At 35.6% G+C, this 14,859-nt stretch overlaps 1 protein-coding gene across 1 annotated transcript; it reads right to left on the bottom strand.

The window, feature by feature from the left end:
• Positions 1 to 9,081: 9,081 nt before the first annotated feature.
• LOC111047575 lies at positions 9,082 to 13,728 on the bottom strand. Its single transcript, XM_039422825.1, has 4 exons — positions 13,695 to 13,728; positions 11,906 to 11,956; positions 11,652 to 11,848; positions 9,082 to 11,019 (listed from the first exon to the last, which is right to left on the bottom strand). Exons 1-4 carry the CDS (start codon positions 13,726 to 13,728, stop codon positions 10,096 to 10,098), a joined length of 1,206 nt encoding a protein of 401 aa, XP_039278759.1. The 3' UTR covers positions 9,082 to 10,095.
• Positions 13,729 to 14,859: the final 1,131 nt, after the last annotated feature.

Genomic DNA, 14,859 nt, shown 5'->3' with positions numbered 1-14,859 from the left:
GTTGCTGGCCGTTACTCTGTATCTGCAACAAAGAGAAGCTGCTCGCAGTGCAGGCTGGATGCTTGTCTGACTTGGACTAGGCGCTGAGACAACAAATTAATAATAAGCAGCGTTGGTGGAAATGCGAGCGGCCGCAGTAACGTCTTCCACCCAGCAATGGTCGGCGTAGTTCCGCTTAGCAGACAGACGAAAGATCAATCCAGTCGGTTATTTCATCCCTCCAGCCAGGCTCAGCCAAGCAGCCGAGAAAATAGAACAATGGAGTGACGGTCTTATTCGCATTCATCAGCAGTTTTCTTTCCCACGATTATTTTGATTTTTGTGCTACCTATAATCAATAATAACTCCAGTCACCAGTAAAAAGTTTCCAGAAACGTGGTGTACTACCATATTAATGACTTTTATGATGATTCTTAATTATTTGAAAACATTGTTGACATTCTGAGTCTTCAGGCTAAACTTGGGGTCGCTGAGAACGAATCTGCAATCAGAATTTCTCTATCACGAAAAATAACGAAAAAAACCCAGCTGTTGATCTTCCGGGAACCGTTAATAGTCATCCTGAAATGCAGCCGAAACACTTCAAAGCCAGACACCGAACTCAAATGACAACAACGCCAAGCTGTGAGAAACCATCCTGGATCCTGTACTGCGGCGCTAGGCTTAGACTCAGAATTACCAGGTCTACTCTGTACAGGATTTATCCTCGGAGAAAAGAAGTGAGTAAGAGTCGCGCTCTACCGTCTGTAAAAGGAAACTGATCAGAAAACAGTTCACTTCTTTTTCACTAGAGGCCGCTAGGTATAGGAAACTCATCAACGTACTTTTGTCTATCATCCACTAACTGAGAAACAATGAATTTAATTGAGCAATGAAAGTTCATTGTAATGAATTTCATCGCATTATAATTATGGGTATTCCCTGAAACTTGATTTTCTACTGGACAGAAACTAAGTTTCAGAGTTGAAATTGCTGAATACTCTTCGGCTACATTTACTTGAATCTTTGACTAGTACTAGAAATATATATATTTTTTTAAAAACTTGTCTGAGGAATCGTCTTATAAGCAAAATAGTTTACATTGTCAGATGAAGCTCTTTGGAGGCATTACTGTCTTATTAGAACCCTTCTATTCAATGCACATTTATCTTATAAATTTAATGCATTCAAGTAGAAATGAAATTTATTGAATTTTCCAACTATCTATGTTATGGCCGGTTGCAGAGTCGTCACATAACTTTATTGGCTCGTATATAGCCTATGTGCATCCACAAAAACACAATTTGCATTGCACAGATGCCACATAGCTATGTGGGATGGTAAACTAAAAGCGCTCAACTAAATTCCTTCTCAGGCGTTGGTTGCACAGTCGTCTGATAGCATTTATGAGAATCTACATAAGCTAAAATCATCCTTTCAAACTATGGATCCGAAGTCGTGCTGTTAAAATCTAAATGCATGCTTTTAAACATGCTTTGTAGGTTGTGTTATTGCTATGAAGGTGTTTGTTTCAGCAAAATATTCTTATGAAAGTGATATTTTATAGGCACGGAATAGGCCCGGTTGCACAAAGGCCTGTTAAATTTTAACCGTGATTAAATGCCATGAGAGCTGAATAAGGGAAGCCTTCTTTTCGAAAAAGCCTTCTCTGATTGGTTTCTGTGGCATTCAATCATGATTAAAATTTAACCGGCTTTTCTACAACCTGGCTTTTGACTTTTAAAAGATTCCAAATTAAAAGTTGTTCCACAAATATGAATTTCAATTTATTTGTTCACTGTTGCAGTGTGCACAGAGCTTAAGTTTTGAAATTTTATACTTCAGAATAATTATAAATATAATATTTATTCATAATTCAAGGAAGACATGAAATTATTGAATCATACAAAATAAGGAACAAACAAGCCATATAATAACAGAAGCTGATAAGAGAAACACAATAGTAGGTACCTTAATAATAAAACAGACCATAATGAAAACGTATGAAACTTTATCACAGAAAACAAATTCGAACGTTTCACAATAGTATAGTAAAAACATCAATAGTATCATATCTTAATTTGCAACATTTGAGCAAAGCTGATAAGAGAAACACAATAGTAGGTACCGTAATAATAAAAGACCATAATGAAAACGTATGAAACTTTATCACAGAAAACAAATTTGAGCGTTTCACAAGAGTATAGTAAAAACATCAATAGTATCATATCTTAATTTGCAACATTTGACAACAAAATTTGCAAACACAAAGATGGACTAGCAATATTGAATCACCTTTATCAGGATACCTTGCAAACATAATCTCACAATATTCTTAAATATGGAAGACGTGATGTTCCGCCATCTTGTTTTGAGGAACTTTATGTGAGCGCTTTTAGACCTGTTCACAGCTATTCCTTTTTGCACTTTTGCCCCGTATAGCGGGTTAGGTGTCATATGGCAACTGGGTCACACTTTTCGTAACAGAGCATCAGTGTGACCTATGTGTCTTACTAAAGGCACCTATAGCTAAAAGACCTCTACAAAACGACTGAGCAACGGCCAACAGTTTATGTGTATGATTTTAGTTTATGCCTTACATAGCTATGGGTAGAGTTATGTGTGGACTCTGCAACCGGGCATAAGACTTACAGTAGTTAATCTATCTATAATATGATAAGGGAAAGAATTGGCTTATACCATGTACGGGACAGGAAATACAAGATAAAAGCATCATCACGTCTCAACCACTGATTTGATTAACTTGAAATTTTGCATAAAGATTCCCAATTTACGGAGTATGGTTATATGCCTATTTTCAGTTCTTCAAGAAGATTTCAGTTTGTCAAGTTTACAATTCATCATTTTTTTAGTACGTCAAGTTTTCAGTTTGTGATACTTTGCTTGAGTGATCATCTATAATGTTTAAAAGAAAAGAATTGGCTTATATATGCATGCACGGGATACGAAATAAATGTTTGACGCATCATCACGTCTGATTAAACTGATTAACTCAATTAATATAACTATCTTTCACAAGCTTTCATGATATTACTAAGGAAGATATCAATTTATACATGAACCGAATGGTAAATACAAGATTGACGCGGTCAACTTGCAAATTTACCAATAGAAGACAAATCTAACTCATTTTTTTTGCTGAGAATTCTCAACTCTGATGAAACTTATCCAAGTAATTTTGACAGAATAGTAATTAATCTTCTACTTTCCCATGTTTCCTGGACATAAGGAGATTGCATTTTACAAAACAAAATGTTCCCTAGTGCAAACAAAGCATAAATCACCTGTTAGCTATATAATATCCAAGATCAATACTTTTCTGTATACATTTAGCCTAAGTTATTATATGCTGAACAAAGTCTAGTCCAACCTTTGGAATTTTATAAAGACATTTCGCCAAACATTTGAAAAATTGTACATGCAATTGGGAAATAAATGAACCTCGATACATAATTTTTCCCATCTAAATATTAAGTCGTGGAATCACCAAAATTCACTTTTGAAAATTCAAAAATATTATTGGTTTCGATTTTTCATCTAAAGCTCACTGAATTCTGAATGAATATGAATAATGCAGCAAATCTTGGTTACTTGAATGGAAGTTCGGAAGAAGGAATAAGATAAGGCACTCTTGAAAGCATTCAGCGGTCGATATAGTATAGACTAGATTCATACATTACCTATATAGATATTATGCAATGGAAGTACAGCAACCCAAGCGTACTATAAAGGCAGAAGAAACTATCCCAGTTGGCCGTAGTTTGAGGCTTGAGTCTATTTCAAGAAGGAAAAACTGAATTTCCCGACCCAGTTCTCGAGTATTATCACTGTTGCTATTCTATTGCTGACAGCAATATTGCGATAAGAGCAATATTTCACACACAGTTTCCTTATTACTTATCCATTGAAATATTTTGCTTGCTCCAAAGATCTAGAGAAGCACATGAACGATGATAGATTTTTCGCTAATGTAGGGCTTAATGAAATGTAAGATGTATTTAATCTTTGATAAAATAATAATAATAAATAAATAAATTTATTTCATTTAAAAAATACAAACAAGCAATTAAACATAAAAAGTAAAAAATATATAAAATACAATACAATAGGTCTATAAAAAAATATGGAATTTAATTCTATTGGAAATTAACCTACTCAACTATGGGAAATCCCATTTACTAGAGTAGGAGTCAGTAGTAGTAATAGATTCTGGGTGGGGGTAGAAACTGCAAATACGTTGGGTAAGTGAGCTCACAAATTGTTTGAGACTATGTTTTCTATATGATGTCATCCAGTTGAAATAATCCAGTTCTTAGCGGCAGTTTTGAATCTTCTTAGGTATTTTATAGACTTGATCTGTGCAGGAAGTAGATCTAGTGGTGTAGGAGTTTTGGTGCTAGGTGGTTGAAGTGTCGTTGATATATTGCCTTCCTATCCACGTAAATGCCTAGAAATGTAAGATTTAAGTAGATATTATAATTGAGCATTGAAGTGTTGAAAAAAGATTAAGATTAAAACCGATTCATTCCATTTCATCATTCAGGAGTATAGTAATAGATGTAATATCCACTTGATATGGATACGAATGGTGCTGATGATAGGCTATTGTAAGAAGTAGAAGAAAATCTCCTATTAAGTGAACGTTATATGCATAATTTCCCCCAGACGGTACTTTGCCATGGGAAAACATTGCTTGTAGCAGACTATTTATCATAAGGAGTATTTTTGAATGATTTAATAATGATCTTTATCTATTATTCATTTATCTTTATTTTTATGTATAATTTCCCTCATTATTATTATAGTTCCCTCAGTCTGAATTTGATCAACAACAGGTCGAAACGTCGTAACTGTTAGAAGCAAGTGTTTTCATCTTCAAATGTGTTTTCAATTTGCGATTTTAATACGAGTAAAGTAGAATAATCCTATTTATTTAGAATCAAAACTTCATGAAATGGAATAGATAAAATCATTCGGCGAGGAAGGCTAAAGGCAAACTCATACAACTACAGTCGGACGTATGCTGACAGACGGAGCAAAAAATCATTCCCGAGGTGTTCGAATGTTGCAGGGGTCCGTCTGTCTGCTGCATACGTATGTCTGTTGCTGCCTGCGTTCGCATTAATAGTCTTTATTTCCTCTTGTTATTAAAGAACACTTTCATAATAGCCCAATCAGAACATCAATTTACAAGAATATCATTATGTTGATCAAAATTTTCAATTCGGTAATCAATGGAATAATATTTTTCATTTCCAATAATAATCTCTCCAAAACAAATTTAGAAATTGCTTGAATTGAAAACACATTATTATAATATTATTTGAAATAATATACTTTTGTTAATATACTTGTGTTATACTTTTGTTAATATTTTGTATGAATTTCGAGTGAATAAATTTGAATTTGAATTTGAAAAATGCAAGATTAAAACTATCCAAATAGAAAATACAACATCTTTTGTTAATATTCAATCCATTTCTGTACAATTTCTGGACTTTTTTCATATTGTAAATGTTTTTACTAGAATATCACTATCCACATTGCCTCCATGACAGGTATCCACCATTTCTAATTCAACGTTCTTTTAATTTTTATCATACCTAAGTAACTTACTCTACCGTGAGTAGGTCAGTAGATACTTGTCTATCAGATATTGACTGCATGTTTCCAAGATAATAGTTGAAATTTAAAACACTGGAGTTTTAAAACCGATTTAATGTTGTCTCGAACAATGACTGAGATAAAATTCACTGATCCTCGCGTTTGAACGTACTATAGGAAAACATGTACTAGATAGTATGAGTGGGAGAGGAAATCAGTAAATCTGTTAACAAGACAGGCACAACTACAAAAGCTGTGAGGATATCGTAAAGTCGTGCTAAAGCACTAACAGTATCCGCAATTGTTTATATAGTAGTTTGTTTGGCGTATCTTCTGCTGATAAAAAAAGATTGCAGATAATTTAGGGAGAAGACCCGTAGTATAAGACAGGAATGGTCGGTCATGCCTGCAACGTGGATGCGAGCCATGTCGAATGTCAATAAGGGATAGTCTGCTCTGCTTATTAGTTTGGAAGTTTTTGCACGAGTGAAATAAATCATCAATTCCATTTCCAATTACAAACAATGCAACAAGCACTCCGCTCGCAATTGTTGCAGTAAATATTATTCTGTTTCTGCGTGCATTGTGTGCCCTGTGCCAACAATAAGACTAAATGCGCCACCAGTAAATTACTCACGTTCTGCTGCTAAGGCAAATCGATTTCGTAACACTGTATTCAAAGTGAACTTAGATTTGTTCATGCATTTGCTGGATATTGAAGGAGAAAAATTGAAAGAAAATAATTGGCTGATACAAATTTCTGTAACAGTCGAACTGGGTCAGAATCAGTGATAAAACAGCCGAATAGCGATTTATCTAAAAGTGAAACTAAATCGGTGAACGCACATGCACACACATTCTAATAGGAAATAAAATAATTGGCTGGTAGAAAATGATGATACTAACAATTAGTGGAACTGAATGAGAATGTCTACTCCACTGTATGGATTATGATCCATGAATATTTGGAACAACTTTTTTAAAGCTGTAGTACATTGCACTGAAAATAAAATATTCCAATAAGAGTATCAATGTTGGCAAAGAATTGGTATCTATCTATCTATCTTTGTTTTTATAGTTATTTATTGCATTTTCGTGTTTACTGGTCTTGATATTGAATACTTGTTTTCCAACAAATGAATTGTTCATCGAAAGTAAAGTTCTCAGCGTCAGACAGTTATATATATATTTTTTTAGTTTTAGTAATTTATATTGAGAAGAATACAAATTTTACTGATTTAAATTCCTCATAGCCACAACACCAGAATTAGAAATCTGAATTTTCATCTCGTTCCCAGGATGAACACAGCTTTTGGTCAGAGATCTGTACAATATCTAGATTCTAGAATTTACAATAAAATTCCGAAGATCGCGAAGGACGAAATAAATATAAATAGATTTGAAAGAGCAGTACGAAACTGGTTATATGATACTGGAACCTACCAGACCGAGGAGCACATTGTATATAGGATATAGGACAAACTAATGTCATCTTTTTATAATATTCTTATAAATATTATATTCTACCTAACTAACTTTTATAACTTAAATGACCAACTAAATTTTTATACATGTTTCAGAAAAGAATATGATCACCCCGACACATATTATTATAGTGTGGTATCATGATTAGGACGCAAGTTTATTATTAGAAACTTTTGTATGTATATTATAATAATTATTGGTAAATTATCAACCGGGTACATCCGATTAGCAGTTTCACTTTCTGGCTGACGTTTCGTCATTATCCCAGATGACATCTTTGGAGCCGAGGTAATGCTACACTGACTGACTCCTGTCTGTGCTTCGAAATTCTTCCTCGTGGTCGAAGGGAGTACCTCCTCCCCTCTCCTTCTTCCACGTGCTCGGCCTGGCGCTGCTGGGTGAATGGAATTCCCGGAGAAGTGTCTGGATTTTGTGATGTGTTTGTTGTGTTCAGAATGATTTTCCAAAGAGAAGAGATATTTCTACTGTCATACCTTTTGCAAAGGCTACCTTGTTTATCTATTTCCAGAGCCTCTAATACAATCCTAACCCGAGAATCTTGGATATTCGCTATTTGTTTAGAATTATTTAAGTTTATTTTGTGCTCTGTGTTCTTTTCGTAGTTGTAAAGAGCTAAGGTTGATTGTTTGTTTTTTATGCTCAGTTTGTGTTCCTCTATCCTGGCTGAAATTCTTCTATTTATTTGACCTACATACATCTTGTCACAATTCAGGCAGGGGATGCTGTAAACGCCTTGGTTTTCTAGCTCCAATATCTCTGAACAGGTTTCTTTAGGAATTTCGAAATAGCTTGGAAAAGTTTGTAGACTGGTTTGATTTGATGTTTTTTCAGTATTCTTCCAATACGGTCAGTGGTACCCTTGATGTATGGAAGGGGGACGGTTTTTTTAAATGCTTTCTCTTCCTTGATGTAATGATGTAACTTTAATGTTAAAAGTTAACATCATAATAATTATGTTTATTTTTTGTCAATAAGTTCCTCTGGTTGCAATTCAATGGCAATCAGAGAAATTATTATCATTACTTTTTCTGCCACTTTCAAATTTTCCATCTAGATTTGTTAGTTACTAAGTATTTAAATTTAAATTTATTAGAGGTGGCTATGCTCTACTCTATGTCTATTGGAATAATTATTACTTTATTTGGAATAATGTGGGCGTTACTTGTCTCAGTCAACTACAGAACTTAACCTTGATTTGTCACAAACGTATTCGTGGGGCAATCATATTCCTTTCATCCCATTTACATTCATTCCCATTTGCATTCAAAATGGCGGACATGATTTTTAAAGTCATAGTAAAGTAGTATTTTCATTTCGAGTAACATCACTAATATCACCCACCTTGGAATCACTTCTTTTTATGAGATACTAAGCCGTTCTCAGACTTTTTCTCTTTTTTCTGCTTAGAATAGTATTGATTAATAATGTGAATATTTCCGAAACAGCTCGAGATATCGATATGCGGTCTCCACCATTCATTTTCTTTTCAAATTCGGTATCAAAATCACATATCGCATGACCACCTTCCTATTTAAAAAAATGAAGTTGCATTCGATATGACGGATTCAAGATGGCGGACCAGATTTTTAAAGTCATTATAAAGTAGTTTTTTCAATTTTGATAGGCTCCCCAATCACACCCACCGTCAAATTATCTTAGTGTATGAGATATTAAGCCGTTCTCGGACTTTCCACACACTCTGTATATTCTTCTGCTTAATATTTATGTTTCCACTTTACAAGAAATGTATAATGGTGAGACAACCAAAACTAGTATTTCATAATGTTTTTATATATCAGTGGCTGAAACAATAATTTCAAATCGGGTTTCTCCAATATGAACTTTATCCACCTTTACTGACTATGATCAACCCCACACTTACACAATGAAGCACATTCTACGAAAATTTGGACAATATTCGCCTATGTTGCAAAGTTAAGGTTTTTGGGTAAAAAATCTCAACAAATTTATAGAAAAATTGTCAATTTATTTACACAAATATGAATTCCTTACACATAAGAGTAATAATGAATTTGATATGAGCAATGGCAAATTTCTGATCAAATAATTATTTTCTAAAATTCGGTAAAACTTAAAATTTACCTAAATGAACATTGAAATACAATATACAGAAAATTGGTAACTCAAAATAATCACATAATATGCTGACAACATAACAAGATAAAAAATAATACATTCTTTAAAAACAGATACATCTAATAGATACTGAATTATTATTCTTCAGCCCTATTGGTGAACATTCTATTCCGTAGAATAGTTCCAAACTGGATACGCATATCTTAATGTATTCTTGACCTGATGGGATGAGTTAAATCGAACAAATTATCTTTAAACCAATGTCTCTGGTTCAATCCGTTAATGAAACGAATGAGAAAACATTATGTTTTTATGAATTAAAAAAAATGGATCACATGAAAATTTTTTTCAGTTCCATCAGTAGAATTGAATTTTACTGAATTATTCAAGTTCATTGTTTTTTCAAAACTAACACAGCTAATAGCAATATCCCAGCTTATTGCGTCCCGCAACACCCAATAGATTACATTGCACTAGAGACGGGAAAAAAGTGAAGTGAATCAAGGATAAAAGTTACTTCTTTCAGTTCGAGCCAATCTGCAGACCAGTGCTCTGCTTTTACAATTTATTTCTGCTCTGCTGAACAAAAAACCCATCGGTTCTCATGTGGGAGTTTACAAAAATACAAGCAACATGATGAGGTTTTCAAATGCCAATTTTCAACGGTATTCTTTGGAGAAGAATACTTTGATTTTCAAGGGAGAATTTACACTTTGGTAAATAAGATTTGTAAACACTCACAAATAGTGTTTTTTTCCAGCATGGAAGAAGTTGTTGAAAAGCAGGAATTTAGTTTTATAAATCTAAAATCCTGCCTTAATTGGAAAATGAGGCAGATGATCAGCTATTGGCATTTTGCTGGGTGGACCACGAACAATAGGCGGGTGATCAGCGCTGTTTGTAGGAAGCATACTGGTCGGAAGGCACGAGTATGTACTTGATCTCAGGTGAGATGAGCTTATCCTGAGATGCTAATGCGTAGTAGGTATTCTGGAGGTCAACTTCAGGAGCAGAGCTGGTCGAGTGGTAGTAGGGCTGCGGTGAGGGGGTGGGGGAGTAATCGTGATCATGGGGTGGTTGGGGGGATGGTGCGTCAGGCTGGTCCTCGTAGATAGGGGCGGGAGTGGTGCTGCGTACTGACGCATAATCGCCAAGGGATGGAGCCGAAGTAGTTGACGGGTAGTGTTTGTAGGCCTCTGATAGGTACTTGGCCGTTATGGACTGAATGATGTCATCCGCTTTAACATACTTCTGGGCGACGGGTATCACCGGAGTAGGCTGCGCGTAGACATCATTGTAGGTGGTGTAGTAGGCGGGAGGGGGGGCGGTGGGACTCTGGTAACCGAGTTTTCCGTCCGACGAAACTGACGGCGAAATTTTGATCGGAGGAGCCGCTTTGTACTTATGATACAAACCTGCCGCCGCTGTTTTGTACCCACTCTCCGGATCATACACCAGCAACGTAGGTGAAGTAGGAGATGTCTTTGGTGACCTGTTATATGGAATCTTCTTATGCACCAACGTAGATATGTACCCTGGGATCTCGTGAGGGTGTGGTTGACTCAGTTGAGCGACTTGCTCCCCACTGTATACTACTTCTTCGTTGGGAACAATTTTTTCGCCCTCGTATGTGACATCTGCCCTGTAGCCCTTGTTGTCGGCAGTGTAGCTGACCACTTGGACTCTGCCATCGGGCAGCTTCACCCTGTACTGACCCTGCGTCGCCTTGCCGTCATGTGCCTGCGAGTGCGAAAAGTCATCACCCGAATGCTGATCCTTCACCGCATATGAGAAGGCGTAGTTCTTCGGAACCTATGCGAGAGAATACATGGTTTTAAAAAAATGAATAAATGGTTTAATCTAGGTTTCCATTTTATTCTTATCCTCACTAAGACTTATTTAATATATTTTTAATTTTGATATCTTGTTACAGAAGAATATATTTGAACGCAAAAGATAAGAAATTCAAATTTATCGTCAATGTATCAATATATCAGAGAAATGAATACTACTCAAAACAATAGAAAACAAACATAAGCCAATCGATCAAAACAAGAGTAAGCATAACAATATATAGGCCTAACGTGAAAAGGAACATAATACACCGGATAAAGAGAATACTGCAAAAAATTAAGTCTAAGCGTAAGCATGACTAGTTGTGAATTATTGTTTCAATTACGGTAGTAGGTAAAATGAAATATTCATAGGAATAGACCTTATTGACAAATTCAAATCAGTGAATTATAGCACATACAAATAATACAGATAAATTGATTGTGCTACAATGCTCACATTTTGTTGTTCAGAAACAACAGTTGATTGATTACAGATATGTCTTCTTACTGATTTGAGGAAAAAGTGGATGTATATAAATTATAATTTGTTTGAGTTTCACACGATACGATCCTATTTTGGTTGTTTGAGCATCAGTACTTGGTACGTACATTGACATATTTGGAGGACTTGCTCTTGAACGTTTTCTTGACGACAGCGGGGACGGACGGGAACTGCACGGGCCGATTGTCGTCGTTACGTGTGTCCACCCTGTGGAAGAGGGGGTAGGGGTGGTGCAGCAGGGTGGGGTGGGGCTCGTGAGGTGGGTCCCCCCTTGTACCTCGCCGTAGTCCTGCAGTGAGGTCGCCTCATAGGGGTGCGGGTTGAAGTTACGCGGCCTCAGATACCTCTCCGGTACACTCACTTCTTGGCTTCTCACTGCGCAAGTTACCGCTGCTACCAAACACAGCGCTACCTGTAACAGTGATAGTTTTCCTAAAGAAACAATACATAAGCCGGAAGCTAGTAGTAAAATCTGATCGAATTATATTTCCTCCATTAAAACACCCCCACCCCCAAGGAAAAACATAATCACAAGAGTAGAAAATATGTTGAGTCCATCTACAAGATGATACATCTGCGAATAAGTGTTATTTAAGTAACTAAGCTTCACTTGAAAGAAACGAAAGTAAGAGCTGAAAACATCAAACCATTCTTAAGGTGTGTACAGACTTGAGCGCTCAGAACACGCGCATCTCACTTTTCTTCATTTGATGCTACATGCTACGCTTATTATATCTTCTGTATATTACTGTTTCTGTACAATTATAGTCAGCTGATTAAAAGTGAAATGCGCGTGTTCGTGGTGCTCAAGTCTGTACGAAGCTTTGTACAATGACAAGATACAAGACAAAATAGTGGACACTATCAGTCTGATCCTCACATGCCATAAACCAACAATGATGCACTTCTTCAAACCCAGTACATTTTTCAGCAATCGTATCAGCAAGGAAAATTCCACAAAATAATATTCAATTCCAAGAGAAATTGGATCTGTATGCGGTTCAAGGAGAAAAATTTGATCAGATACCTTTGTAAAGTTCATCAATTTATTGCAGTACATTCTCTCAGCACTCGATTCAGCTAGAAAGATTCTCAAAATATTAATTTTGGAGAAAAATTTGACCAGTATACAGGTCTGACAGGGAAATTCGATCAGGAATAACTGGAGATTTGCTTGAAGAGGAATTCAGGCTAGTGTTTTGAAAATAAATTGAAACATAGTTTATAATACTATATCATATGAACATTATTCTAAGATTTATTGGAGTAGGACATATTTGGTATTCCTTTCGTTTTTCTTTTTTGTTCACTTTCAACAATAAGTCAATACGATTCGTAATTGAATATAATATATATAGTTGAGCTTTTCTATGTATCAGATGAATATATTTTATTATACTACATAAACATATATTATGTAAACAATAAGAACAATACTTGATCAACATACTATCTCATCAACTACATTCTTATAATTAATTTGAATGAAGCCGCCGTGGGGCACGAGAGACTTCTCTCCACCCTGGCCTGCACCACACCGTGGTCTCGATTGAAAACGAAAAGGGAGTCTAGAGATAAGTTGGTGCAACTGTTCATTATGCTCACGTCACGTCCATTGCAAATTAAAGAAAGGCAGGGGGCATTCGGCTCACGACTCATTAGGGCACGGGCACACTCACACTGTTTTCTCGCTTCGTTCACTCCGACTCTCATAGTTCACACTGAGCGCGACGCGCGAATTAATTGATGCACATATTCAATTATCTGCCAGCAGCAGAAAACAGATTGCTGCTTGCTCATTTCGCAACCGATACCTATCAAACGAAGGAGGAAGCACAGACCCTAACAACATCTGGACTAGACCAAACAATCCGATTGCCAATGATAGGTCACCTCAATTCATCATAGCGGCTCTCATGTCGAATTCTCACTGCTTGTTTTCAGATACCTCAGGCGTGAGATAGCTATATGGGATTTACTGGAAACTCTCAGCGATCCTTTTTATTAATATCATCAACACCTCCCAATCAACCGATGCTGAATCACTGTAGGTCATCTATTTCTCCCTCTCCCACCAGAGAAGATCACTTGTCAAATACCTATATTTTTTATTCATGAATATAATATAATATTCTTTTCAGAAGACTTACAGGTGGTGTTGGAATTTTGATCCAGTTCTGACATTTTTGTTAATCATCCATGTGATTTTTGCCATATCTGAATTAGAACGGGAATATTAATTAGAATAACCCTTCCTATAACAAGGAAATCAATGAGAAAGTATTGAGAAGTTAAATGATATCATTACATTTTTTGAAATATTTAACCTGAACAAATATACTTTTATTACAAGCTTGATATCTTCTAACAATCATATACACAAGCTTGATATCTTCTAGCAATCATATTTATGGGAAATCTAAAAGGAAAATGTTTCGTCTTCTCCTCTATAATAAACAGTAACGGTATGATAGAGGAGCTACTTTTAGAAGAAAAGTTCAAATCTTCACGAACTGCAGCACTCCTGGGGTCTACTGGGGCTGCCCAGAAAATGTCTAGCCATAAAACCAATACAAATAAGAGGGAATCTGATATAGAAGTAATGTGGTCTAGAGTTAAGTTAGTACTGTTGTTCTCAAACGTTCCCATTATAATATTATAAATATCGGGGTACCGAGCTTAGCTCGTTACTTATTTATTGATAAACAAAACACAATTTATTCTTTAAAATGATTGGGGAAGGACTATTATGCAAAGCCCAAAACTGTTTCTTCCCCGAATTTTGATTTACTATATTTACTATATTTAGTCCAAAAATTAGGTTATGTTCCATACACTTAAATTCAGGTCCAATTTCCAGTCCAAACATTTGAAAACAGGAAAGTTCCAATTTAGATTGTTTACAAACAAAATTGAATGAAAAAATAACACTCACCAATCACTTAAAACTGTAAAATAATGATTAACTTTGAAAATTCTGATATATTTCAATTTAGAATGATATACCATGTTATGCTCAGTTATTTCACCTTTCAAACCCTAAAGGTTTCTCTATCTTTCAGGTCGTGTTTATATTTTACAGCTGGCTATTAATATGTCAGTTTATGAATTTCGGGGATAAGATATTTTGATTTTTCACAGACGCACTCGTTCACTCACTTTTTTATTATCCACAGACGACGAAAGTCTCAGCTGTCTTTCCAATTATGGATTATCCTTTTAATGTCATTCAGCGGGTTAACCCAGGGATGAGACCCAGTGCAATCGAATTTTTATATTATAAACCTATACTATGTTCCAAATTTCGTGGAAATC

This window comes from Nilaparvata lugens, chromosome 3 (genome assembly GCF_014356525.2).
Source record: "Nilaparvata lugens isolate BPH chromosome 3, ASM1435652v1, whole genome shotgun sequence".
In the NCBI taxonomy this organism is placed as follows: domain Eukaryota; kingdom Metazoa; phylum Arthropoda; class Insecta; order Hemiptera; family Delphacidae; genus Nilaparvata; species Nilaparvata lugens.
Note: the sequence above shows the minus strand (reverse complement) of the source record. Positions and strands in the feature narration are given on the sequence as shown.

Bases quoted from the DNA above. Each gene is read 5' to 3' on its own strand.
- LOC111047575 (XM_039422825.1), bottom strand. From the start codon at position 13,728: ATGTCAGAACTGGATCAAAATTCCAACACCACCT. The intron at 11,957-13,694 runs GTAAGTCTTCTG...TCACTGTTACAG, and splicing joins TCAAAATTCCAACACCACCT to GTAGCGCTGTGTTTGGTAGC. The intron at 11,849-11,905 runs GTGAGTGTACCG...CACCCCTATGAG, and splicing joins GCGCAGTGAGAAGCCAAGAA to GCGACCTCACTGCAGGACTA.